This window comes from Heteronotia binoei, chromosome 20 (genome assembly GCF_032191835.1).
Source record: "Heteronotia binoei isolate CCM8104 ecotype False Entrance Well chromosome 20, APGP_CSIRO_Hbin_v1, whole genome shotgun sequence".
Classification (NCBI taxonomy): Eukaryota; Metazoa; Chordata; class Lepidosauria; order Squamata; family Gekkonidae; genus Heteronotia; species Heteronotia binoei.
The window spans coordinates 35,019,146-35,046,470 of NC_083242.1; the positions used below are offsets into that span (position 1 = coordinate 35,019,146).

General features: G+C 51.0%; 2 protein-coding genes across 4 annotated transcripts in view; one reads left to right on the forward strand and one right to left on the reverse strand.

Moving 5' to 3' along the window:
* The window catches only part of FAM83G (family with sequence similarity 83 member G), a 76,589-nt gene extending 51,274 nt beyond the window's left edge, over window positions 1-25,315 (reverse strand). For all 3 annotated transcript variants that reach the window (XM_060260684.1, XM_060260685.1, XM_060260683.1), the window contains exon 1: window positions 24,682-25,315. In XM_060260684.1, the coding sequence (XP_060116667.1) occupies window positions 24,682-25,161 (480 nt within the window). In that variant the 5' untranslated portion in view covers window positions 25,162-25,315. The remainder of the gene's footprint in view (window positions 1-24,681) is intronic.
* SLC5A10 (solute carrier family 5 member 10) overlaps window positions 1-27,325 on the forward strand; it is a 185,964-nt gene that overhangs the window by 104,673 nt on the left and 53,966 nt on the right. The window lies entirely within an intron of this gene.

Consider the following 27,325-nt stretch of genomic DNA (forward strand, 5'->3'; position numbering starts at 1 on the left):
AGTCCCCATTATCTAATTAGCAAGAACTTTGCTAATTGGGCAAAACCACCCTTCCAGTCCAGCATTCACTTTCCAACACATTGCCCCAGAGAGCCTAAAGCAGAGGTGTCAAACACATGGCCCGGGGGCCGAATCAGGCCCTCAGAGGGCTTCTATCAGGCTCCTGAGCAACTGCCTCTTGTCTGCTTCCTTCTCCCTCTCTCTTGCTTCCTTCTGCATCACAGCTTGCTTTGCAAGGCTTGCTCAATCGTACGGGAGCTACAGAGCAAAATCTTGATTTTCTCCATTGGCTGAGGCTCCTCCCCCTCCAGGGGAAGGAAGGAAAGAGCCAGAGCTTCCTTTGCCCAGTTCCCTGGATCCCATGGGAGAGATACAAAGAAAGCACCTTTAAGACCAACAAGTGCTAATGTTTCAATAACAATAATTTTAATTTAAGGATGTTTTAAACTTGTCTGTGTCCTTTTAAAGGTTTATATCTCTGCTACCTCATCTTAAATAGGTACACACAAGGCCCGGCCCGACACGGCCTGGTCTGGCTCGACAAAGTCTCATTTATCTCAGATCCGGCCCTCATAACAAATGAGTTCGACACCCCTGGCCTAAAGGGTGGGCGCAAAGGGGATGCCTTTTCTATGCCGACTGTCCTCCAGCATCTGGCACTTGCAGATAGACTGCCTTGGCACTTGGGGCTCCCATAGTCCCCTCAGCCGCCTGCAAGGAAATGCTGGAGATCCCGGGGGTGGGGGAGGCCTTGCAGCCAGTGTTCCCTCTAGGCTGAGTTAGTGTGAGCGGTAGGGCTATCAAGACCCCACCCGGGAGGTTTCCAGCCTGCCAGCCCACACTGGACTGGCGGGGGAAACCTCCCTCGAAGTTGCCGGCGCAGTGACGTCACCCTCGAGTGATGTCATTGCACTAACAATGTTGTGCACCGGCTGCTCTAGGTGTTTCCGGGAAAACTCTATGGTTTTCCTGGACGCTCTAGCAATTTGGGAGGAAAACATCTACGGTACAATAGGTACCATAGAGATTTCCCCTCCCAAAATGCTAGAGCGTCCAGGGAAACCATAGAGTTTCCTCGAAAGTGCATAGACAGACAGGCGCACGATGTCACTGGCGCGATGACATCGTTTACGGGTGATGTCATTGCACCGCGTGAAATGAGTCCCCCGCCAGAGGCTGGGGGGGGGGGGTGCTTGGCAACCCTAGTGAGCTGGCTCACAGTTTTTTAGCCTCTGCCTCACATCTTTTTGTTTTAGCTCAGGAAAAATGGTCCTAGAGCAAGCTAATTGATTCAGGAGCTCACAACTTTAATGCCAGCAGCTCACCAAGTAGAATTTTTCTTCACAGGACTCTACAGCTTAGAGGGACCGTTGCTTGCAGTAGCGACAGCCTGTGAAATGTTTGCGGGAGGCCCTGGCTGTAGGCACTGGGATTAACTCAGCTGAACAAACCCAGCTAGACAAATAGCCTCTCCAGGTCGCTTGCTGAAAGCAGCCCCGTTGTTGGCTTGTCGGTTGTTGCTCAGGTCGTCGCTGGCCCCTTTGCCTTTGCCGAGGCGTGGGGTGGGGGTGGCAATCTTTCACAACCTCCCTTCAAAGCCATCCTGTTGGCCTTTTCCCAGTGGCTACTGTGGAAAATACCCCATGCTCTTTTGCACTGCTGCCTCTAAGGAAACTCTGGCGGGGGCATCTGAGGGCTGGGGAGAGCGCTGTGGCCCGTCTCCTCTCCTCAGTCCTCCAGCAGACCTTATTTTTTTTTAAAGATGGCAGTTCTCTTTTTTATAACTTGGTAATCCCTGGAGAGCTGCCTGGGGGGAAGGGAGGAGAAGAAGGAGGAGGAAGAAGAAGATGATGATATTGGATTTATGCCCTGCCCTATACTCTGAATCTCAGAGTGGTTTATAATCTCCTTTACCTTCCTCCCCCACAACAGACACCCTGTGAGCAGTGTTCCCTCTAAGCTGAGTTAGTGTGAGCCAGCTCACAGATTTTTAGCCTCCAGCTCACATATTTCTGTCTTAGCTCAGGAAAAATGGCCTCTGAGCAAACTAATTTATGCAGGAGCTCACAGCTTTAATGCCAGGAGCTCACAAAGAAGGTTTGCTCACAAGACTCCACAGATTAGAGGGGTATTGCCTGTGAGGTGGGTGGGGCTGAGAGAGCTCTCCCAGAAGCTGCCCTTTCAAGGACAACTCTGTGAGAGCTATGGCTGATCCTGTGAGGTGGGTGGGGCTGAGAGGGTTCTCACAGCTGCTGCCCTTTCAAAGACAACTCCTGCAAGAGCTATGGCTGACCCAAGGCCATTCCAGCAGCTATAAGTGGAGGAGTGGGGAATCAAACCCGGTTCTCCCAGATAAGAGTCCACGCACTTAACCACTACACCAAACTGGACTGACTACATGGGTTGTGTCTGGATTCCCTACTCTGACTCTCACTTGCGAGTTCCCTGTTCCGAGGGTGCAGAGGCCTGCGTTGGTTCAGATCATGTTGTACAGGGGGAAAGGAGGGTTATCACTTCCCTCCCGCACCATTCCCTTCACCTGAGAAACAATCCAGAGAATAGCCTTCCAAACTGCAGAGGCCCAGTGCTGAACTCCTTGCCCCCAAGCCCAGTCTGTGGCCTCCATAATGGTGGTCTAGGAATTTTCCCACATCTCTATGGTCTTTACCATAGCTGCCCTTTCAAGGACAACTCTGTGAGAGCTATGGAGTTGCACCGGCTGCTCTAGGTGTTTCCGGGAAAACTCTATGGTTTTCCTGGACGCTCTAGCAATTTGGGAGGGAAACATCTACGGTACAATAGGTACCATAGAGTTTTTCCCTCCCAAAATGCTAGAGCGTCCAGGGAAACCATAGAGTTTCCTCGAAAGTGCGTAGACAGACAGGCGCACGATGTCACTGGCGCGATGACATCGTTTACGGGTCTCTATGGTCTTGACATCGTTTACGGGTCTCTATGGTCTTTACCATAGAGATGAGGGGAAGTTCCTAGAGTGTTGCCCAGAAGTGATATCACATCCTCCCCAAATTCCACCAGACACCACCTCCACAATCTTCAGGAATGTTGGGAACCCAACTGGGGACTCTGTTTACCTTGCTGGAGAAACTCCTATGTACCCCATCAGGGACGTATGCAGATCCCAATGCGCCAAACAGAGGGCTCTCAAGTTACACTGCTTCAGTAAATGCCGGGCGATTTGGGTGGCAGTGCTTGGGAAGGGTGGAGTTCGGGAGGAAGTGATGTTGTTTCCAGGTGATGCTCTAGGCTGTCTCTCCTAGTTTCTATGGTCTGGGGAAATTCCCAGAGTGCTGCTATGCGGTAGCTGTTATTTCTTTGTCTCTTCAATTGCTTGGGGGGGCAGGTAATTCCCCACCCTGAAATGGTACGTAGGTGGGTGGGAAGACTGAAGCTCCTCCTTCTCATGCATGTTGGTCCTGATCCGAGATGGACCCTTCCTCCATCCGAGTTTGAGGAAGATAAAGGAGGTTGTGAGCCACTCTGAGACTCTGGGATTCAGAGTAGAGGGCGGAATATAAATCCAATGTTGTCGTCTCCTCCTCCTCCTTCTCCTCCTCTTCCTCTTCCTCCTCCTTCTTCTACATCTTCTTCTTCTCCTCCTTCTCCTCCTCCTCCTCTTTGGAATTCAGTTCCCATGGAGAGAACATGCTTCTCACATTCAACTGAAAAGTCCTCAGGGCGTAGGCCTTTTTGGTGCCAATATTGGCAGAAGGGTGGAGTGCTGGATGTTTTAGCTAAATAAACAAGATTGCCACATAACAAAAAGTCGCCCGAATGTATCGAGAATTATTAGGCTGCTAAGGTCCAGTGGCAAATCAATAATGCACGAATGCCTACTCTGCATCCATCATGCAAATGAAGCCGGTTTGCATATGGGAACGGACATTGCATAATGTCTTCTTCATCGGCTGGTCAAGGGGTGAAAAACTGCAGACCAGAGAAGCCCTGAATTCTGGAAATTCTTCTAAATCATGCCATGTAGGTGTATATGTACAGGTCTTCCGTGGCCTGAATTCTGCGCCACTGCCCGTTATGTTGGAGGGGAGCGTCTTCTGTCTTTCTTTGACAACTCTTATTGTCAGGACACGGCTCCCAACCGCGCTCCTTTGCCTGACGTGCGGCAGTCTGCAGTGCTGTCTAGTTGCTTCATAGTAACCCCGTGGCGCAGAGCGGTAAAGCGGCAGTACTGCAGTCCAAACTCTCTGCTCACGACTTGAGTTTGAGCCTGGCAGAAGCTGGGTTCAGGTCGCCGGCTCGAGGTTGACTCAGCCTTCCATCCTTCCAAGATCGGTAAAATGAGCACCCAGCTTGCTGGGGGGAAAGCGTAGAGGACTGAGGAAGGCAGTGGCAAGCCACCCTATAAAAACTATGCTGTGAAAATGTCATGATGCGACGTCACCCCAGAGTCGGAAACGACTGGTGCTTGCATAGGGGAATGCCCTTACCTTTTACCCACCTAGTTGCTTCAGAGGTACGGCGAGCCTATCAATTAATGAATCCTTTCATTAACAGCCTCGAGCAAATCTTGCAAACCAAGGGCCAGGGCTTCCTTATCTGGGAGAACCGGGTTTGATTCCTCACTCCTACACTTGCAACTGCTGGAATGGCCTCGGGTCAGCCAAAACTCTCGTAGGAGTTGTCCTTGAAAGGGCAGCGTCTGGGAGAGCTCTCTCAGCCCCACCCACCTCACAGGGTGTCTGTTATGGGGGAGGAAGATACAGGAGATTGTAACCTGCTCAGAGACTCTGAGATTCAGAGTGGAGGGCAGGGTATACATCCAGTATCATCATCATCATCTCTTCTTCCTTCTTCTTCTTCTTCTTCTTCTTCTTCTTCTTCTTCATCATCTCATCACTCCGTCTCATGTTGGACTCTTCCTCATTCCCTGCTGCTTTCCGCTTTTTCTAGCATTATTGTCTTTTCTGGTGAATCTCGTCTTCTCATGGTGTGGCCAACGTACAATGGCCTCAGTTTAGCCATTTTAGAGGTGAATTTTCTTTTCTGGCACGGAAACCACTTTGGTAGCCAGTTTGGTGTAGTGGCTAAGTGTGCGGACTCTTATCTGGGAGAACCAGGTTTGATTCCCCACTCCTCCACTTGCACCTGCTGGAATGGCCTTGGGTCAGCCATAGCTCTGGCAGAGGTTGTCCTTGAAAGGGCAGCTGCTGTGAGAGCCCTCTCAGCCCCACCCACCTCACAGGGTGTCTGTTGTGGGGGAGGAAGCAAAAGGAGATTGTGAGCTGCTCTGAGACTCTTGAGTGGAGGGCGGGATATAAATCCAATGTCGTCGTTGTCGTCTTCTTTGGTAGGCAACTTGGGTTTGCTGCTGTGAGAAAGTATGTGCACGTTGTGGTTGAGATTGACTCAGCAGCGCATAATACGTAATGGTGCATTTAGATTCAGGTGGCTAGCTGAAGGCGTGTCCGTGCACATGAAAGCTTACACCCAGAATTAAATTTTATGGGTCGTCAAAGTGCCATGGGACTCAAACTTTGCAATATTGCATTTAATGTTTTAGCAGTGCGTCGAGGAAGTTAGCCCCTCATCTGAAAAGCAACTGGCTGATCTTAAGAATTGGCAACCTCAAAGGGGCATCTAGAGATCTCCTGTTGTTGCAATTAGGCCAGTAGCTGTGGGGGGGGGGGGGACGCTCCACCCAAAGTCCCCTTCCACCTGTATGGCCCCTCCTTTTATTCTCGCCTTCGCTGCTGCTCTGGCCGCCCCCAGTGCTCTCGCTGCCCCGCTCTCCTCACTGCTCTCACCACCCTGCTCATGCTGTCCACACTACTCTTGCTGCCCTGCTGCTCTCGCTGCTCCCCCTCTCCCCAACGCTCTTGCTGCCCTGCTACTCTCGCTGCTCCCCTCTCCCCACCGCTCTTGCTGCCCTGCCGCTCTCGCTGCCCCCTCTCCCCATCGCTCTTGCTGCCCTGCCGCTCTCGCTGCCCCCCTCTCCCCACTGCTCTTGCTGCCCTGCCGCTCTCGCTGCCCCCTCTCCCCGCCGCTCTTGCTGCCCTGCCGCTCTTGCTGCCCCCCCTCCCCACCGCTCTTGCTGCCCTGCTGCTCTCGCTGCTCCCCCTCTCCCCACCGCTTTTGCTGCCCTGCTGCTCTCGCTGCTTCCCCTCTCCCCACTGCTCTTGCTGCCCTGCTGCTCTCGCTGCTCTCCCCACTGCTTTTGCTGCCCTGCTGCTCTCGCTGCTCCCCCTCTCCTCACTGCTTTTGCTGCCCTGCTGCTCTCGCTGCTCCCCCCCTCCCCACCGCTCTTGCTGCCCTGCTGCTCTCGCTGCTCCCCCTCTCCCCACCGCTCTTGCTGCCCTGCTACTCTCGCTGCTCCCCCTCTACCCACCGCTCTTGCTGCCCTGCTGCTCTTGCTCCCCCCCTCTCCCGGCCACTGCCACTCTTGCAGCTGCTCCCGCTGCTCCAAGGGATCATTTTAGGCCCCAGGGCCCACCCCCACCTAAAATGTTCTGGCTACCTAGGATTGCCAGGTTTGACTTAGGAAGTGTCTGGGGACTTTGGGGGTGGAGCCAGGAGACTTTGGGGGTGGAGCCAGGAGCAAGGGCATGACGATCACGAATGAACTTCAAAGGGAGTTCCGGCCATCACATTGAAGGGAACCCTGCTCCTTTTAAATGCCTTCCCTCCATTTGGAAACAATGAAGGATAGGGACACCTTCTTTTGGGGCTCATGCAATTGGATTCTCTGGTCCAACCTTTTTGAAACTCGGAGAGTTTTTTGAGGAGAGGCAGCCGATGCCATGCTGTAAATTTGGTGCCTCTACCACAAAAAACAGCCCCCTCTGCTAACCCTGAAGATGGGGAGGGCCTCCAAACGAGGGGATCTCCTGCCCCCGACTGGGGATTGGCAGCCCTTAAACCCCACCCTCTCCAGGTTCCACCCCTTAAAAACCTCCAAGTATTTCCCAACCCAGAGCTGGCAACCATACGGCTTTTGCTTACATCTCCCCATGCCTCAGTTTCCCTTTACATTTCCTTAAAGTAAGAACAAGCCTATTAATACTCCCTCCCCCACTCCACTGTTCCCTGAATTCAAACAAGGTAGCTGGGTATTTGGAATATGCTACTGGCCAACATTTTTGGCAGGATTAGGCCTTACAAACAAGCTTGCCTCAATGTCAGAGACTTCAGGCTATTGTGTGGAACAGCTGCTCAGCACAACGAAGAACGGGCAGCGAGATTCCCGAATCTCAATTTCATCCCTTTTCTTAACCAGCAAGTATAAATGAGATTCCCGAATCTCAATTTCATCCCTTTTCTTAACCAGCAAGTATAAAATGTTGAATTCTTACTGGGTGGGAGGGAATAGGGTGGTAAACAGGTTCTTTCTCCCAGCTTCTCAGGAGAGTACTCTGACTTGCTGTGAGCTTTGTTTCCTCGGTGTACACCTGTAACTGCAGAAAATAGGTTGGGCGACCTGTCGGGGAGCCCCATGGCATAGAGTGGTAAAGCTGCAGTACTGTAGTTCGAGCTCTCTGCTCACGACCTGAGTTCGATCCCGGTGGAAGCTGGTTCAGGTAGCCAACTCAGCCTTCCATCCTTCCGAGGTCGGTCAAGTGAGTCCCCAGCTTGCTGGGGGAAAAATGTAGATGACTGGGGAAGGCAAGGGCAAACCGCCCCGTAAGAAGTCTGCCATGAAAATGTCATGATACAACGTCACCCCAGAGTCGGAAACGACTGGTGCTTGCACAGGAGACTACCTTGACCTTTTTTACGACCATTTTCGCACACAGCTCACCTCGCAGTCACAATCCTGTCCCCTCCGCAGCGTCTGGTTGGATTTCCCACCATCTGCGCCGAAGTTACAGGAAGTGCTGCAGCTTTTGCGTAGCAAACGTAAACTGCTAAAACCCAGTTTACATTTGCTACGCAAAAGCTGCAGCACTTCCTGTAACTCCGGTGCAGATGGTGGGAAATCCGGCAGACGCTGCGGAGGGAACAGGATTGTGACTGCGAGGTAAGCTGTGTGCGAAAACGGTCTACCTGTTGAGGAAGCCGCAGATAGGAGCAAAAACTTGCTAAGAAAACCTGTTGCTTCTCCTACTTTCTTCTTGTGGCTGCCGATTGCTTTGCATCTTATAATTACGAACTGAATTATGCAGGAGTACAAAGTTTGAATCCAGGGGCACCTTTAAGACCAACAGAGTTTTATTCTGGGGATAAGCAGGGCGCTTTTTTGTAGCAGGAACTCCTTTGCATGTTAGGCCCCACACCCCTGATGGGGCCAATCCTCCTGGAGCTTACAGTAGGCCTTGTGCTAAGAGCCCCGTAAGAGGATTGGCTCCATCAGAGGGGTGTGGCCTAATAGGCAAAGGAGTTCTTGCTACAAAAAAAGCCCTGAGTATAAACGTTCGTGTGCACGCACACTTCATCAGATATATTGAAAAAGAAGTCGCCAACCATTACATATAGGTCAGAGGGTGGGGTGGGTGTTGCCAGGAAGGGCTAATTAGAGTCAAGATGCAGAAGTAACTGAGCAATTAGCATAGTTAAGATTGGATTAAGGCTATTGGGAAGACCCAGGGTTTTTTTTTTGTAGCAGGAACTCCTTTGCGTATTGGGCCACGCACCCCTGATGTAGCCAATCCTCCAAAAGCTCACAGGGCTTTTCTTACAGGGCTTACCGTAAGCTCTTGGAAAATTGGCTACATCAGGGAGGTGTGGTCTAATATGCAAAGGAGTTCCTGCTACAAACAAAGGCCTGGTAAGACCTGCGAATAGCAACTACGCATCTAAAATTTCCACAGTGCGTTTGTTTGTTTTGGAGACTGCAGGCAAAAACGATGCTTGTGCCAAGGGAAAACCCTGCAGTAGAGGTTGAATCTCCAAAGATCTCCTAGGATCTCAGTTTAAGAAGGAACGGAGGGAGACCAACGAGTGTCACGCTGCAGAGATTTCAGACTTTTGTAGAATTTGCCCATTTGTCCTCTGCTTTGGGGAAGTGGGAGACAAAAACGGGCTATGTGGACTGTGGAGTTTTTGCTTGTTCAAAGCCAGCTGTGCAGGGTTCGAGCAGGAACGCACAGGAACGCCGTTCCAGCTGGGTTGGCATCAGGGGGTGTGGCCTACTATGCAACAGCAAACAGCAAGCCTTTATTGGCATAAAGGCCTACTATGCAAATGAGTTCCTGCTGGGCTAAAGCCCTGTGCGAAACAAGGGCGACGCAGGGGTGTGGCCTAATACGCAAATGAGTTCCCGCTGGTTTTTTTCTACAAAAAAAGCCCTGCAAATATGTCATATTTGTTGTTTCCCGTGTTTTGCTGGCATAGGGCCGTAGCTCTGTTCAAAGTTCGTTCCCTGATATCTCTTGGCAACAGAAAAAAAAAAGCATTTCTGGAAACCGGGACAGGGGAAGTCCCCTTTGCGAAACTGAAAGACAACTGCTATTGCTCTTTGTGAGGTTTTCTCTTCACTCTCTTTCCCTCTACAGAAACCCTGAGGGCATTTGGAGTAAAAGAGAGAGAGAGTGACAGATGTGAGGTGCGAGTAGAGATGGTTGAGAAGGGATTTGAACCCGGGTCATCTTACTCCACCCTGACCTGGTTGGCCCAGGCTCGCCCAATCGCATCTGATCTCGGAAACTACACAGGGTCAGCATGCCTGGTTAGGGTTGCCAAGTCCAAGAAATATCTGGGGAGTTTGGGGGGTGGAGCCAAGAGACTTTGGGGGTGGGGCCAGGAGACATTGGGGGTGGGGCCAGGAGCGAGGTTGTGGCCAGCATCATGGAACTCCAAAGGGAGTTCGGCCATCACATTTAAAGGGACCGCACACCTTTTAAATGCCTTCCCTCTTCTAGAAATAATGGATTGGGGCACCACCTTTGGGGGCTCATAGAATTGGACCCCCTACTCCGACCTTTTTGAAACTTGGAGGGTATTTTGAGGAGAGGCACTGGACGCTATGCGGAGAATCTGGTGCCTCTGTCTCCAAAACAGGCCCCCCCCAGAGCCCCAGATACCCATGGATCAATTCTCCATAGGGAATAATGGAGTGCCGAGCAGACATTTCCCTCCCCCCCCCTTTCTGATTACCCTGAATTGGGGGGAGGGCCTCCAAGCTGGGGGATCCCCTGCCCCCACCTGGGGATTGGCAATCCTAGGCCTGGTTTGTTCGAGGATGGGAGACCGCCAAGGGTAACTACGCAGTGGCATTGCCAGCTACCTCTGTTCATCTCTTGGCCTGGGTAGCCCAGGCGAGCCTGATCTTGGCATATCTCAGAAGCGAAACAGGGTCAGCCCTAATTAGCATTTGGATGGGAGACCACCAAGGAAGCCCAGGGTTGCTGCGCAGGTGGAGGCAACAGCAAACCACATCTTGGATGGCAAACCCCAGGGGGTCATTATAAGTCTGCTACGATTTGAAGAAGAAGAAGACGAAGTCGAAGAAGAAGACGACGACGAAGAAGACGACGACGACGATATTGGATTTATATCCGGCCCTCATATACTCTGAATCTCAGAGTGGTCATAACCTCCTTTCCCTTCCTCTCCCACAACTGACACCCTGTGAGGTGGGCGGGGCTGAGAGCGCTCGGACAGAAGCTGCCCTTTCATAGACAGCTCTGCGAGAATCGTGGCTGACCCAAGGCCATTCCAGCAGAGGAGTGGGGACTAAAACCTGGTTCTCCCAGATAAGAGTCTGCGCACTTAACCACTACGCCAAACTGATCGTGCCTTCCGCCACAACTCTCCTTGCTCCGAGCCCAGCACTCAGACCACCCCGCACGACTGTTTTGGATAGCATCAGGCAGTGTATTAGGACCACGCACGCCAAGGATGATGAGGTCATGTTGCGACATGATGGACAGCTCAGACGGCCAGAATTCACCTGGAAATGGGATTCCCTTCTTTCCGTAAACACCACCTGGCTTCTAACTCCACCGCGGCGAGTCTGAATCCAGCAACCCCCTCGTTACACAGATGAGCCAAGAAGATGCGGTCTGTCTCGCCAGGCGAACTTTGCCCTTGCCGAAATGCTGTGGTTTGGTTTTATTGGTCTTTGAAATAACTCTGGCTGCCAAAACATGACGCTTTCGCTGATGGAGACTTTGATAAAGGTTCATTTCCCTCCTGGGTCGCGATGAATGATCTCGAAAGAGGGCGATCGCCGCGGTCCTCACAAGACTCTCATTTCTTGATCTCCATACAAATACAAGTCGATGGGGTGTGAACTGGCAGAGACTGACCATGAGAAAGATCTTGGGGTCGTGGTAGATAATTCACTGAAAATGTCAAGACAGTGTGCGTTTGCAAGAAAAAAGGCCAACGCCATGCTGGGAATTATTAGGAAGGGAATTGAAAACAAATCAGCCAGTATCATAATGCCCCTGTATAAATCGATGGTGCGGTCTCATTTGGAGTACTGTGTGCAGTTCTGGTCGCCGCACCTCAAAAAGGATAGTATAGCATTGGAGAAAGTCCAGAAAAGGGCAACTAGAATGATTAAAGGGCTGGAACACTTTCCCTATGAAGAAAGGTTGAAACGCTTAGGGCTCTTTAGCTTCGAGAAACGTCGATTGCGGGGTGACATGATAGAGGTTTACAAGATAATGCATGGGATGGAGAAAGTAGAGAAAGAAATACTTTTCTCCCTTTCTCACAATACAAGAACTCGTGGGCATTCCATGAAATTGCTGAGCAGAAAGGTTAAAACAGATAAAAGGAAGTACCGTACTTCTTCACCCAAAGGGTGATTAACATGTGGAATTCACTGCCACAGGAGGTGGTTGCGGCCACAAGCATAGCCACCTTCAAGAGGAGGTTAGATAAAAATATGGAGCAGAGGTCCATCAATGGCTATTAGCCACAGTGTGTGTGTGTGTGTGTGTGTGTGTATATTTGGCCGCTGTGTGACACAGAGTGTTGGACTGGATGGGCCATTGGCCTGATCCAACATGGCTTCTCTTATGTTCTTCTGTGACACAGAGTGTTGGACTGGAGGGGCCACTGGCCTGATCCAACATGGCTTCTCTTATGTTCTTCTGTGACACAGTGTTGGACTGGAGGGGCCACTGGCCTGATCTAACATGGCTTCTCTTATGTTCTTCTGTGACACAGAGTGTTGGACTGGAGGGGCCACTGGCCTGATCTAACATGGCTTCTCTTATGTTCTTCTGTGACACAGAGTGTTGGACTGGAGGGGCCATTGGCCTGATCTAACATGGCTTCTCTTATGTTCTTATTTTCCAAGGGGCCTTCAGAATACGACTGGCGGGGCTTGTTTTGTCAATATCGGCAGGGGTGGAGTTCTAGCAGGAGCTCCTTTGCATATTAGGCCACACACCCCGATGTAGCCAATCCTCCAAGAGCTTACAAAAAAAAGAATATTATAAGCTCTTGGAGGATTGGCTACATCAGAAGGGCGTGGCTTAATATGCAAAGAAGCTACTGCTAGAATTCCACCCCTGGTATCGGGCACGGTCAGAAATGACAGTTGTCTTTAAGTGACTCTACTGCTGCTAGCAGTGGTAACTTCTGTTCATAGCGTTGCCAGCTTTGGTTTGGGAAATTCCTGGAGCCTGGGAAAGGCAGAGTTTGAGGAGCAGAGGGACCTCAGCAGGGGGATGTAGCCAATCCTCCAAGAGCTTCCAGGGCTCTTAGCGCAGGGCCTACTGTAAACTCCTCGAGAATTGCCTGCGCCAGGGGGCGTGGCCTAATATGCAAAAAAGTTCCTGCTACCAAAAGAAAAAGCCCTGCTTATGAGCCAGTAGAAGGCCGACCCTCAGCAGGGTATGTGAGGGTGGGGATGCTGGGAGATCATGCGCTTTCCTGCAAGAGGGAGATCGGCTCTGGGGCACTTCCCCAGCTTTAAGAAAGGATGGAGACGATCGCTTTGCGTGCTCCTTTTTTGTGCTGCCAACACGAGTGAGGTTTGATGTGGGGAAGGTTGAAAGAAGCTGCAAAAGTCTGGGTAGACCTGCGAACACCCCAGGTCCTCTTAAAAGACGTGCTGGTAAAATTGTACAAAGCAGTAAACAGTTTCCTGCACATAACCCCAGAACTGGTGCATGTGTCAGCGGACAATGGGATCTCACAGGTTTTGGGTGCACACACTATGAGAATTATTAGCAGTAAAAAAGGAAAAAGGCAATCCCCTGTGCAAACGCCAGTCGTTTCCGACTCTGGGGTGATGTCGCGTTCACGTTTTCACGGCAGACTTTTTTACGGGGTGGTTTGCCATTGCCTTCCCCAGTCATCTACATTCCCCCCCAGCAAACTGGGGACTTATTTTACCGACCTCGGAAGGAGGGAAGGCTGAGTCAACCTTGAGCCGGCTACCTGAACCCAGCTTCCGCCAGGATCGAACTCAGGTCATGAGCAGAGCTTGGACTGCAGCTTACTGCTCTGCACCACAGGGCTTAGTATTGAAGGTAGTCCCCTGTGCAAGCACCGACCCATGGGGTGATGTCACATCACAATGTTTTCTTGGCAGACGTTTTGTTACAGGGTGGTTTGGCCTTGCCTTCCCCAGTCATCTACACTTTCCCCGCAGCAAGCTGGGTACTCATTTGACCGACCTCGGAAGGATGGAAGGCTGAGTTACCTGAACCCAGCTTCCACCTGAAGGCTACCTGAAGGCTACCTGAACCCAGCTTCCACCAGGATCAAACTCAGGTCTGCACCATGGGGCTACTCGTTATTAGCAGTGTGTTGATGCAAAGAAAGGGGCGAACATCATACACAGACAGTCTCTAGTGCCGATCTGCCCCGGATGCCTTTGGAACAGGGTTTGGCTGTGAGAAAGAGACGCTTGGTGCGCCTCCAGAAGGCTTGTGGTTTAGATTTCCCAAGCGCGTTTGTGCAGAACTCTATCAGCTTGCCTCACGCTGTCCCGCTAAGAGCCGACTGTGGAAGAGGCCTTCAACCCAGCTAATAATTAGTTAGCGTCTCGGGATCAGCCGAACTGTCACGTCTTGAGGGGCAGCAAAACAGATTAATCAGGGAGGCGGTGAGGCAGAGGGAGAGAAAATGGGAGATAGCGTTTTTGCTAAAGGCGAGCAAATGAGACTTGGAACTCCGATGCTGGAGTGCAGGTTGCCCCCACAAAGTGCTCCCATGACGCACAGCTAGAATCTGTAATTTAGTGTACAAACTGGGCAAGGAAAGGCTGATTGTGCCAGATACAGCTGGAAGAAAGGGACTTTTCCCGGTCGAAAGGTCACTCTTCCGGATAAGAACTTTATCTGATAACAGAGCCCCGTGTTATAAAACCAAGCAGAACGGGGGAGTCAGGCTGTAGCAGTCGGAAGCGTGCATCTCCATTTGCGGAGGTACCCATGCTCAAAATGTGAACTACATTTTTCTGCGTTAACAGCAAGCCATCTGGGAGATGCAGGGCCTTCAGGGACGCGACTGTGCTGTCTATTCGCTGGGCTGCATCTTCACAAGTTAGAACGATTTAAAAAATAAAATAAAAGAAGGACCACATGGGTGAGCAGAGTGAAACCTGGCCTCCGCCCCATTAATTAATTAATTAGATGTATATCTCGCTTTTCTCCAAACTGGGGGTTCAAAGCGGCTTGCAATGTAGCATTCTTCCCTCTTCCAGTTTGTCATCACAAACTGTTCTCCTCAGTGGGGACTGGAAGTGGCTTACATAGAAACACAGAGCTGGAAGGTACCTCAAAGGTCATCTAGTCCAAACCCCCCCCCCCAACAAGGCATGAAATTCACAACTACCTTCCCGCCCCACTCTCCCAGTGACTCATGCTCTCTGCTAAGCAGGGTTAGCCGTGGTTAGTATTTTGATTGGGGACCACCAAGGAAGTCAACAGTGTGATGTGGCAGCTAAAAAGGCAAATGCGATTTTGGGTTGTATCAACAGAAGTTTAGTGTTCAGATCACATGATGTGATGGTGTCGCTTTACTCTGCTCTGTTAAGACCTCATCTGCAGTATTGTGTTTAAGAAGGATATAGACAAGCTGGAACGGGTCCAGAGGAGGGCAACGAAGATGGTGAGGGGTCTGGAGACCGAGTCCTATGAGGAAAGTTTGAAGGAGCTGGGGATGTTGAGCCTGGAGAGGAGGCGGCTGAAAGGTGATAGGATCACCATCTTCAAGTACTTGAAGGGCTGTCCTATAGAGGATGGTGTGGAATTGTTTTCTGTGGCCCCGGAAGGTAGGACCAGAACCAATGGATTTAAATTAAAACAAAAGAGTTTCCGGCTCAACATTAGGAAGAACTTCCTGACCGTTAGAGAGGTTCCTCAGTGGAACAGCCTTCTTCCTTGGGAGGTGGTGGGCTCTCCTTCCTTGGAGGTTTTTCAACAGAGGCGAGATGGCCATCTGACAGCAATGAGGATCCTGTGAATTTAGGGGGAGGGGGTTGTGAGTTTAAAGCAGTTCCTCAGTGGAACAGGCTTCCTCAGGAGGTGGTGGGCTCTCCTTCCTTGGAGGTTTTTCAACAGAGGCTAGATGGCCATCTGACAGCAATGAGGATCCTGTGAATTTAGGGGGAGGGATTTGTGAGTTTAGAGCGGTTCCTCAGTGGAACAGGCTTCCTCAGGAGGTGGTGGGCTCTCCTTCCTTGTAGGTTTTTAAACAGAGGCTAGATGGCCATCTGACAGCAATGAGGATCCTGTGAATTTAGGGGGAGGGGTTTGTGAGTTTAGAGCAGTTCCTCAGTGGAACAGACTTCCTCCTCGGGAGGTGGTGGGCTCTCCTTCCTTGGAGGTTTTTCAACAGAAGCTAGATGGCCATTGACAGCAATGAAGCTCCTGTGAATTTAGGGGGAGGTGTTTGTGAGTTTCCTGCATTGTGCAGGGGGTTGGACTAAATGACCCTGGGGGTCCCTTCCAACTCTATGATTCTAAGTCCCGGGGTTGCTGTGTAGAGGCAGGCAAGGGCAAATCACCTCTGTTTCTCTGCTCTGACCTAGATTGCCCTAGCTAGCCTGATCTTGCCAGCTCTCAAAAGCTAAGCAGGTTTGATCCAGGGTTGCTAGGCAGAGTCAGGCAACAGCCAACCCCCTCTGTTCCTCTCTTGTCCTGACCTGGATGGCCCCGGCTAGCCCAGTCTCATCCCATCTTGGAAGCTAAGCAGGGACAGTGTTTGGATGGGAGACCACCGAGGAAGTCCAGGGTTGCTACGCAGAGGCAGGCAACGGCCGACCACCTCTGAACTTCTCGTGCCTTGAAAACCCCACGAGAGTTGCCATAACGTGACTTGACAGCGCTTTCTGCCACCACCAGCACTGCGAGTGAGCGTTGGCAAAAAGAGAGCCAGTTTGGTGCAGTGGTGAAGTGCGCGGACTCTTATCTGGGAGAACCGGGTTTGATTCCCCCCTCCTCCACTTGCAGCTGCTGGAAGGGCCTCGGGTCAGCCGTAGCTCACCCGCAGCTGTCCTTGAAAGGGCAGCGTCTGTCAGAGCTCTCTCAGCCCCACCCACCTCACAGGGTGTCTGTTGTGCGGGAAGAAGATAAAGGAGATTGTAAGCTGTTCTGAGTCTCTTGATTCAGAGAGAAGGGTGGGGTATAAATCTGCAGTCTTCTTCTCCTTCCCTTCCCTTCCCTCTTCTCGTTTCCCACCTTTTCTTCAATGCCTCCAGTGGAATTTTTCAACAAATCAAACCTTTGTCTACTGGGGGGTGGGGGCAGTCACCAGAACCCAGCCCCATCTCCCAGTTCTGCTTTGGGGGATGACCGACTTGTGCATGGAATAAGCCCCCTTGCTTTGGTGTGCGCGTGCACACAGTTGGGTAGCAACAGGACCTGAAGCGTTGGAACTAGTTGGAGAGATGGACTTGCTCACCGCAAATGTCACACAGAACTGGAACACACTGCCCTGAGAAAAAGACAGACTCTCCCCTTTTTTGGGGGTGGGGGGAAGGTGGTAGTTTGAGAACAGTTTGGGCGGGGAGGCTTTTTGGTACAAGGCGGCCCTGGAGGTCCACCAAGTCCCTTCCTGCCCTGTCATTTCTAAGGATGCTGGTGGAATTAATTCTACCTTTCTCATTCGTTCCTGCCCTCCAGCTCTCGTTCCCAAAGCTGTTTTGGGATTCTTTGCCAAGTCTTGACGTCTGGCCCTGCTAACGTCACCTCCCCTTTGCCAAATCAGCTCTTTGGGATGGGACGGCAACTGCAGGTAGGAGCAGAACCAAAAGAAGCCGGTTTGATAGTGCCATTCTAAGTGACTCCTAAAAGCAGAAGGTACACGGACACCATCTTGTTAGGGGGTTATAGCGTTTATAGGTTTAATGTTTGATTTGTTGTTTTAAACCACAATTCTGCAATCCTGTATGGATAAATGTGCGGAGCAGAGGTCCATCAGTGGCTATTAGCCACAGCATATTGTTGGAACTCTCTGTATGGGGCAGTGATGCTCTGTCTTCTTGGTGCTTGGGGGGGCAACAGTGGGAGGGCTTCTAGTGTCCTGGCCCCACTGATGGACCTCCTGATGGCACCTGGGTTTTTACCACTGTCTGACCCAGAGTGTTGGACTGGATGGGCCATTGGCCTGATCCATCGTAGTTTCTCTTATGTTCTTATGTCTGGGGCAGTGATGCTCTGTCTTCTTGGTGCTTGGGGGGGAGTGGCGGGGTAGGGCTTCTAGTGTCCTGGCCCCACTGATGGACTTCCTGATGGCACCTGGGTTTTTTGCCACTGTCTGACCCAGAGTGTTGGATGGGCTTGATCCAACATGGCTTCTCTTATGTCTGGGGCAATGATGCTCTGTCTTCTTGGTGCTTGGGGGGGGGCAACAGTGGGAGGGCTTCTAGTGTCCTGACCCCACTGATGGACCTCCTGATGGCACCTGGGTTTTTTGCCACTGTCTGACTCAGAGTGTTGGACTGGATGGGCCACTGGCCTGATCCAACATGGCTTCTCTTATGTTCTTATGTGACACAGAGTGTTGGACTGGAGGGGCCATTGGCCTGATCCAACAGGGCTTCTCTTATGTTCTTATGTGACACAGAGTGTTGGACTGGAGGGGCCACTGGCCTGATCCAACATGGCTTCTCTTATGTTCTTATGTGACACAGAGTGTTGGACTGGATGGGCCACTGGCCTGATCCAACATGGCTTCTCTTATGTTCTTATGTGACACAGAGTGTTGGACTGGAGGGGCCATTGGCCTGATCCAACATGGCTTCTCTTATGTTCTTATGTGACACAGAGTGTTGGACTGGAGGGGCCGTTGGCCTGATCCAACATGGCTTCTCTTATGTTCTTATGTGACACAGAGTGTTGGACTGGAGGGGCCACTGGCCTGATCCAACATGGCTTCTCTTATGTTCTTATGTGACACAGAGTGTTGGACTGGAGGGGCCGTTGGCCTGATCCAACATGGCTTCTCTTATGTTCTTATGTGACACAGAGTGTTGGACTGGAGGGGCCATTGGCCTGATCCAACATGGCTTCTCTTATGTTCTTCTGTGACACAGAGTGTTGGACTGGAGGGGCCATTGGCCTGATCCAACATGGCTTCTTTTATGTTCTTATGTGACACAGAGTGTTGGGCTGGATGGGCCATTGGCCTGATCCAACAGGGCTTCTCTTATGTTTTTATGTCTGGGGCAGTGATGCTCTGTCTTCTTGGTGCTTGGGGGAGGGGCAACAGTGGGAGGACTTCTAGTTCTAACCTGCCCTGAGCCCATTCACGGGAAGGGTGGGATGGAAATTGAATCAGATAAATAAATAATTTTTGCGGGATTAGACCAGTGGTCCAACTAGTCCAGCGTCCTGTTTGCCACAATGGCCACCAAGATTTCTCGAAATGTCCAGATGAGGGGTCTTCCCTAAACGTGTCTAATCCTCGGGGCCTTTTTCTGCAGCAGGAACTCCTTTGCATATTAGACCACAAAACCCTGGTGTAACCAATCCCCTTGGAGCTTTCAGTAGGCCCTGTAAGAAGAGCCTTTTAAGCTCCTGGAGGATTGGCTACATCAGGGGGGAGTGGCCTAATACCCAAAGGAGTCCCTGTTACAATAAAAGCCCCTCTGATCCCCCTTTCAAGCCACCCATACTAGTGGCCCTCACGACACCTCGAGGCGGTGAGTTCCACAGGCTGGTTATGCGTTGTGCAAATAAGCGCTTTTGCCTTTTGTTTTGGCTCGCCTAGAAAATCTTTGGCTGAGTTCCAGCGAGTGGTTTCTCAGCAAGCCATCGCCAGATGCAACAGTTGTCACCTCTGTATTTTAACGAATTAAAGACAGCAGCAATCGATCCTCCTTCATTGTCATGGGGGGAAAACAAACATCCCCTGAACGCTGAACTCTGGCAGCCCTGGCGCACGGGATCCTAAAGGTCCTGATACTTCCGTGTTATTTGGCACAGCGGTTGGAGTGTCGGAAGGCCGAATGAGATCATAGAGAAATGCCTTGCTGGATGGGTCAAAGGTTTTGTGAGTGAAGTGCTTTGTTTCCAAAGGCCACCAGTGTCTCTGCGCATCGGGGCATAAAAGACTGTAACCGAGTGTTTTGCAGCAACGTAAATTCTAGCATTTGGAAGGGAGGGAGGAGCATAAACGTTTCCAGATCCCAACCCTCTTTATCAAAGCAAGGAATGAAAAATACTTGCTGCCTCTCCCCCCCCCCCCCTGCATCTAGGACTCAGAGGTTACAGTGAGCCAGTTTGGTGTAGTGGTTAAGTGTGCGGTCTCTTATCTGGGAGAACCGGGTTTGATTCCCCACTGCTCCACTTGCAGCTGCTGGAATGGCCTTGCGTCAGCCAGAGCTCTCTTATCTGGGAGAACCGGGTTTGATTCCCCCCTCCTCCACTTGCAGCTGCTGGCCATTGCCTTGGGTCAGCCAGAACTCTTTTATCTGGGAGAACCGGGTTTGATTCCCCACTGCTCCACTTGCAGCTGCTGGAATGGTCTTGGGACAGCCATAGTGGTGAAGTGTGCAGACTCTTATCTGAGAGAACCGGGTTGGATTACCCCTCCTCCACTTGCAGCTGCTGGAATGGCCTTGGGTCAGCCATAGCTCTCTCAGGAGTTGTCCTTGAAAGGGCAGCTTCTGGGAGAGCTCTCTCAGCCCCACCTCCCTCACACAGTATCTGTTGTGGGGGAAGAAGAGAAAGGAGATTGTAAACCACTCTGAGACTCTAATTCAGAGAGAAGGGCAGGGTATAAATCTATAGTCTTTTTCTTCTTCTACATTTCCTCTGAGCGCGGAGCTTTCATAGTAAGTCCTGCTTTGAAAACTGATGATACATCAACCGTCACCTTTACATTGCTGAGCAGACAGGTTAAAACAGATAAAAGGAAGTCCTTCTTCACCCAAAGGGTGATTAACATGTGGAATTCACTGCCACAGGAGGTGGTGGCGGCCACAAGCATAGCCACCTTCAAGAGGGGTTTAGATAAAAATATGGAGCAGAGGTCCATCAGTGGCTATTAGCCACAGTGCGTATGTGTGTGTGTGTGTGTGTGTGTGTGTATATATATATATATATATATATAATCTTTTTTGGCCACTGTGTGACACAGAGTATTGGACTGGATGGGCCAGTGGCCTGATCCAGCATGGCTTCTCTTATGTTCTTTAGTGACACAGAGTGTTGGACTGGAGGGGCCATTGGCCTGATCCAACATGGCTTCTCTTATGTTCTTATGTGACACAGAGTGTTGGACTGGATGGGCCACTGGCCTGATCCAACATGGCTTCTCTTATGTTCTTTTGTGACACAGAGTGTTGGACTGGATGGGCCACTGGCCTGATCCAACATGGCTTCTCTTATGTTCTTATGTGACACAGAGTGTTGGACTGGATGGGCCATTGGTCTGATCCAACATGGCTTCTCTTATGTTCTTTTGTGACACAGAGTGTTGGACTGGATGGGCCACTGGCCTGATCCAACATGGCTTCTCTTATGTTCTTCTGTGACACAGAGTGTTGGACTGGATGGGCCACTGGCCTGATCCAACATGGCTTCTCTTATGCTCTTATGTTCTTATGTTCTTACATTATATGATACAGCCAGAGAATTATGTGTTCCTTTTCTTTAAAATGAATTTGTCCTCCTTTCTGGTTTGTCATTTTATTTCTCTTCCACTGACACCCATCAAGTCACAAACTGCTTTGTGGCGTCCCCACAGAGCTCTCAAGGCAAAATATGGTCAGAGGTGGCCTGCCCTTGCCTCCCTCTGTGGGTGTTCCTGGGTGGTCTCCCATCGAAATACCAACAAGGGCCGACCCTGCTTGGCTTCCCAGATCTGACGAGAGTGCACTAACCGGAACTACCCGGCTCAAGGATTTCTCATCCGCTATCCCTCATCAGCTGCGACTTGACAATGCTTTACACCAGGGGTCCCAAACCCCCGGTCCACAGACCGGTCCCGGTCTGCGGCCTGTTAGCAACTGGGCTGTGCAGACCCATTGCTCCACCCCCCTGCAGTGTTGCAGTGGGGAGGAGGCAGTGGGGAGGAGGCAAGGGCAGTGCGGCTTTTTCAGCGGGTTGCTCACCGCTGCTGTCGCGGTTCCCTCCACCGATCGATCAACTGATCGACAGGGGTGGGGTCCACCTTTAAAGAGCCGGGGAGGCGCTTCACTGCCCCTTCCCTGGACTTAAATTTGTGAAAACGGAAGAGGGAGGAGGTGCCGTGGGGGGGCAGGGGGGAGGCTGAATTTGGTGCCCCCACCCTGCTGGTCCTGGGGCCACCGTGGGTGGGCCGGGCCTGGGGCCGGTCCCCAGGGCCACAAAGGTTGTTGGCCACTGCTTTACATGCACACAACCTTAGCTGCAAAATGGTTTTGTTCATGCATGTGGCTTGATGGTGTGTCTGCATGCGCGAGCACTTCCATCCGTTGCTTTGGAGAAATTTGCCTGGGGGGAAAACCGATGATCCCCCCTATGCAAACCAGCCTTCCTTCCGTCTGTCGCTTTGGCGGCCGCACTGTCCTTCAGCGTCCCATGCAACGACCTCCTTGTTGACTCCTTTTGACAGTTTCCCAGTTATGCTTCTCACTGCCCAACGCTTTGTGATTGACACGGTCTCTTTCTGGGACAGCGTCACCTTGCAGAAACGCTTGCGTTTCCCGGCAGCTGTGGCTGGTTATTGAGCTGCAATTTCTGCCATAAAGTATGTAGAGATACTGCTCCGGTCTCAACTGCTTGCCTTACATATCCAAGTGGTGTCAACTTACAGCCGACTAATGGCAACCCCAGGCAGTGGCTTTCGAGGCGAGTGAGAAGCAGAGGGGTTGGCCATGGCCTTCCTCTGCAGAGCCTTCCTTGGTGGTCTCCCTTCCAAGTACCGACCCCGTTTCGCTTCTGACATCTGATGAGAGGCTTATGGCAAACCCAGCCAGGGGCTTTCCAGGCAAGTGAGAAGCCATTGCCTTCTTCTACAGAGTTTGCCATTGCCTTCCCCTGCAGAGCCTTCCTTGGTGGTCTCCCTTCCAAGTACCAACTCCACTTCGCTTCTGACATCTGATGAGAGGCTTATGGCAAACCCAGCCAGGGGCTTTCCAGGCAAGTGAGAAGCCATTGCCTTCTTCTACAGAGTTTGCCATTGCCTTCCCCTGCAGAGCCTTCCTTGGTGGTCTCCCTTCCAAGTACCAACTCCACTTCGCTTCTGACATCGGATGAGAGGCTTATGGCAAACCCCGCAAGGGGCTTTCCAGGCAAGTGAGAAGCCATTGCCTTCTTCTACAGAGTTTGCCATTGCCTTCCTCTGCAGAGCCTTCCTTGGTGGTCACCCTTCCGAGTACCAACCCCACTTCGCTTCTGACATCTGATGAGTGGCTTATGGCAAACCCCGCAAGGGGTTTTCAAGGCAAGTGAGAGGCAGAGATAGTTGGCCTTTGCCTTCCTCTGCAGAGCCTTCCTTGGTGGTCTCCCATCTGAGTGCCAGCTTCCAAAATCTGACAAGATCAGGCTATAACATGCTGCCTTCCCTCCCACATCTATTTTAAGTCAGGACAAAATGACCGCGGCTGCAGTCTGGGCTGAGATAACCATTGCTTGTTTTTTTTTTAAAAAAAGAAGTAGATTATTTTTGTAATTTTACTAGCACAATGCCTTGCAGGAGGTTTTTTGGGGGTGGGGGTGGTTAGCTTGCTTTGTCTTACAACAGCCTGAGAGATCGGTCAGTGTTACGCCCATTTTGCAGACATCAAACTGAGGCTGGGAAGCCACTGGATAGGGCTCGTTCTTCAACTGCAGCATGGGAAGACCCCAGGCAATAACTACTGCCCTCTCCCTGCTGTTAACAGTGCCTGGCTTTCCTTATGGCGGGAGACAGTGTGGCACAGTGGTTAGAAGACTAGGATCTGGAAGACTCCGAGTTCGAATCCCCGCTTGTGCTATGGAAACTCACTGGGTGACCTTGGACCAGTCACACACTTTTGGCCTCGCATACCTCACAGGGTTGTTGTGAGGATAAATGGGAGCGGAGGAAGTTTTGCCCAGGTTGAGGTAAAAGTAATTTGGGGGATGTTGATTTTCAGTTTGGGAGAAGGGCCAAAGACTCATTCTTTCCCCTTCCCACAAGTCACAGCCTCAGAGGGTGACCTTCAGCCAGTTTCTCTCAGCCTAGCCCACCTGACAGGGTTGTTGTGACAATTAAATAGGGGGGAACTGTGAGCCTGAACTCTTTAGAGGAAAGCCAGGGTGAAACATGGAATGGATAAATAAACCTATTGCTTAACGGAATCATGTAACAGGACAGAGCAAGTAACTCAAAGTATATCAAGAGAGGCTCTCTCATTCCAGCTAACCTCAAGTAGGCCTTCACTAGGAATAACTGAAAGGCCTTTATTTCAGCTCCGGTTTAATCTACGACCCCATTTCCCATGCTTCGGCCAAGAAAAATCAGTCCCCTTAAACAGGAAGGCTTTAGTTTTATGGAGTGTTATAATCCTGGTGGGTATGTGACTGACTTTAGAAAGATGCCGACTGTTGTGTACCCCCTGAGGTGATGACAGCATCACGGAGCATATGAAGAGTGCCTCTGTTGCTGAGTGGGCACTGATTGTCCCCGCTCTCCTGGAACGAGGGAGTGGGGTTTCCAGGTGGGAAGGTGCCACTTTCCTACTAGATTCAACCCCCTGTGCCTTGGCGCATTAAAAATTAAATCACAAATAGAATGGCGGCGGGGAAACAGGGAGAGAACTGTGCAAACGGCTTCCCAGGCCGGGCTGTTAACTTGGTTTGTGTTGGATCTGTGCTGATACAAAAACTTCAAAGTCTCGTAAGCCTTGGCATTTACTGGAACAAGTCCTGTCTTTCCATCCCTTCTCCTGTGCAAGTACAGACAACGGCCCTAACACCTTCAAAAGAAGGAAGCTAAGATCTGAGACAAGAAAGTTAGGCTGGGGATGATTCAGTCACGCGCCACCCATATTTTTCAACCAGTCATCGTTCAAACCTATCCAACTACCCCTATGATTTCTTTAGGTAACTGGATGGGTGCCGGCTGGGCCCTTGTCATCCAACACGGGGGAAATTGGCGTCAACTCCCAGTGTAATGACCTCATTCCCAAACAGACCAGACATGTCTAGGGAACATCCTCTAGGCAAACTCAGGAGAGGAATCATCTAACCATGCTTCTCGCGTTCCACCCCCCAAAAGAAAAACTGACATGTCAAAAGGGGCACAACTCGGAAAAACCGATACGTCAAAAGGGGCGCAACTCGGAAAAACCAATACGTCAAAAGGGGCACAACTCAAAAAACCTGATACGTCAAAAGGGGCACAACTCACCTTCTGCGCTTGAAAGATCATCTTGCGGACCACCTCTTTGATGTGGGGTTGACAGTCGATGGGGGGCTGCATGTAGACAGTGGCCCGTGTCACTCCCCGGTATGCGACGCTCTCTGGCCACCCGAGGTCTAGCTGAGGGATGGATCGGTCGGACTTCTCTGGCCAATACGCCAGAGAGGGCAACGGATCTTGCTCCCCATTTTGGCTGCTGACATCTCCGTTCTTGTCTCCGTGGGGGGTATATTCCGAACCCGGGTCATATGTCTCCAGTGTATCCAGAATCTTTTTAAGCTCCAGTTCAGAAAGGAAGTCCCGGATATTCTCTTTCTTGAGGACTTCATAGAAGGCTTCAGGGCCTTTGGAGACCAAGGCTTCCAAAGCCAACCTCTGCTCTTCGCTGTAGAAGAATTCAGGCTTGGACTCGCTCGATCGCCAGTTGACGTGACTGTCATCCAAACACTGGACCTGTGAGAAAGCCATGGCTACTGACGCGAGAGCAGAGGGTCCCGATCCCACAGTGCTAGTCCCAAAGCAATAAATAAAAACAAGGTGGCTATTTGCCCAGTCTTAAAAAAATAATAATTTAGTATTGCATATCCCTGAGTCAAGCAGCTAGCAGCAAATTCAATCCCTCCTTTATGTGCAAATTCACACCTATGATCCCACTAATACTTTTTCCTCCTTTGATCCTCACTCAGCTGGCTTTTGAAGTGGGTTTTGGAGTTCCTGGTTACCTCATCTCAGCGGAGGAGTACAGATGTGGGGGCGCGAGGGATAAGTCTTGGTCAAGTTTCTCTCTCAAAACTCCTGGAAGCGGCCGGAATGCGCCGGAATGTCAGCATTAAAAAAACCCACCTGGCTTAAGAATTTCCTTCAGCTTTGAAGACCCTGTTTGACCCTTGCCCTCTAGCCCTCGGAAAGTCGGCTTCCTTCAGGTTTGACTTTTGCTTCCCAGCTCTCCATGGGATGTAGCCCAACAAGGCGAGTCAGAGAGGCACTGCTCTTACCGGAACTTGAATTCAACAGCAGCGATTTCAGATTTGCACCGGTATGCGGTGCCTTCCAACAGTGCGAAAACAGGGTTAGGTCTTTTTCCTGACAACCTGATGGCTTCTTTCTGCTTTCAGCTCTGGGATCGTCTCGGGTTGCCGGGTCTGCTGAAAGCTTTTGCCGCTGAGCAGCCGGGCAGGTATCAGCCAGCAATGAGAAATCAGAAGTATGTTCGGAGAGGAGGGGAAGGGAAGAGGGGGAAGAGAAAGAAAAAAAAAGACAGCTTGAGTAATTGGCTCCTCCTTGCCCCACCCGCTCTCATGCGCTGCACCGCCTCGCGGATCGGCCCCTGTTTCTGCCCAGCCGGCTGTTAACTCCTTCAACAGCGTGTGTCAAAAGCTGTGCACACCTTTGGCTCTAGAGGGAAAGGCAGGAAACTGACTCATTGGAGCTGGCTGGGTCAAGCGGGCCGGGCCAAGGCGGGGAGGGACGAGCCGGGCCTGGTTTCGTCATGTCAAGTAGAAGCGGTGTTTGTTTTGCAGCAGAGGGTTGCCAACTTCCAGGCCAGGGTGGAGAAAAGGGCACGGCCTTCGCGAGAGAACCGTTCACGCTCTTCTCTTCCAGTACTTTCACATCTGTGAATAGCTTGAAGCAAAACTGATCATATTCCCCAAAAAACAAACAAACACAGAACTTCAAAACACAGAGTACAAAGCAGACATCAAAATTATTCCAGTTCAAAATATTGACAACATAAATATCTCCCTTCCTCTTCCTTAAGTGAATCTTCATAGCTCCTGGAACGCATAAAAAAAATATTGCAAAAAGACAGCAGTCCCTATCCGCTTTCAATGCAGTTCACAGACTTTTCTTCATGTAGCTAACAGATGTGAAAGTACGTTTAAGGGAATAGTGTGAACGACTCTGTCCTGAAGGCTGTGCTTTTTTCTACCGTGGTTTTCAATTTGGTTGCCAAACCTCCAGGTTGGGGGCTGGAGATCTCCTGGAATTACAATGGATCTGTAGACTACATGAGTCACTTATTTCTGTATTGAAAAAAATTATTCCATTCCTCCTAGAGAAAATGAACATAAGAGAAGCCATGTTGGATCAGGCCAGTGGCTCCTCCAGTCCAACACTCTGTGTCACAGAAGAACATAAGAGAAGCCCTGTTGGATCAGGCCAGTGGCCCCTCCAGTCCAGCACTCTGTGTCACATAAGAACATAAGAGAAGCCCTGTTGGATCAGGCCAGTGGCCCCTCCAGTCCAACACTCTGTGTCACAGAAGAACATAAGATAAGCCCTGTTGGATCAGGCCAGTGGCTCCTCCAGTCCAACACTCTGTGTCACAGAAGAACATAAGAGAAGCCCTGTTGGATCAGGCCAGTGGCCCCTCCAGTCCAGCACTCTGTGTCACATAAGAACATAAGATAAGCCATGTTGGATCAGGCCAGTGGCCCATCCAGTCGAACACTCTGTGTCACATAAGAACATAAGAGAAGCCCTGTTGGATCAGGCCAATGGCCCATCTAGTCCAACACTCTGTGTCACACAGTGGCCAAAAAACCCAGGAGGTCCATCAGTGGATCAGGAGGTCCATCAGTGGATTCAGGACACTAGAAGCCCTCCCACTGTTTCCCCCCCACAGCACCAA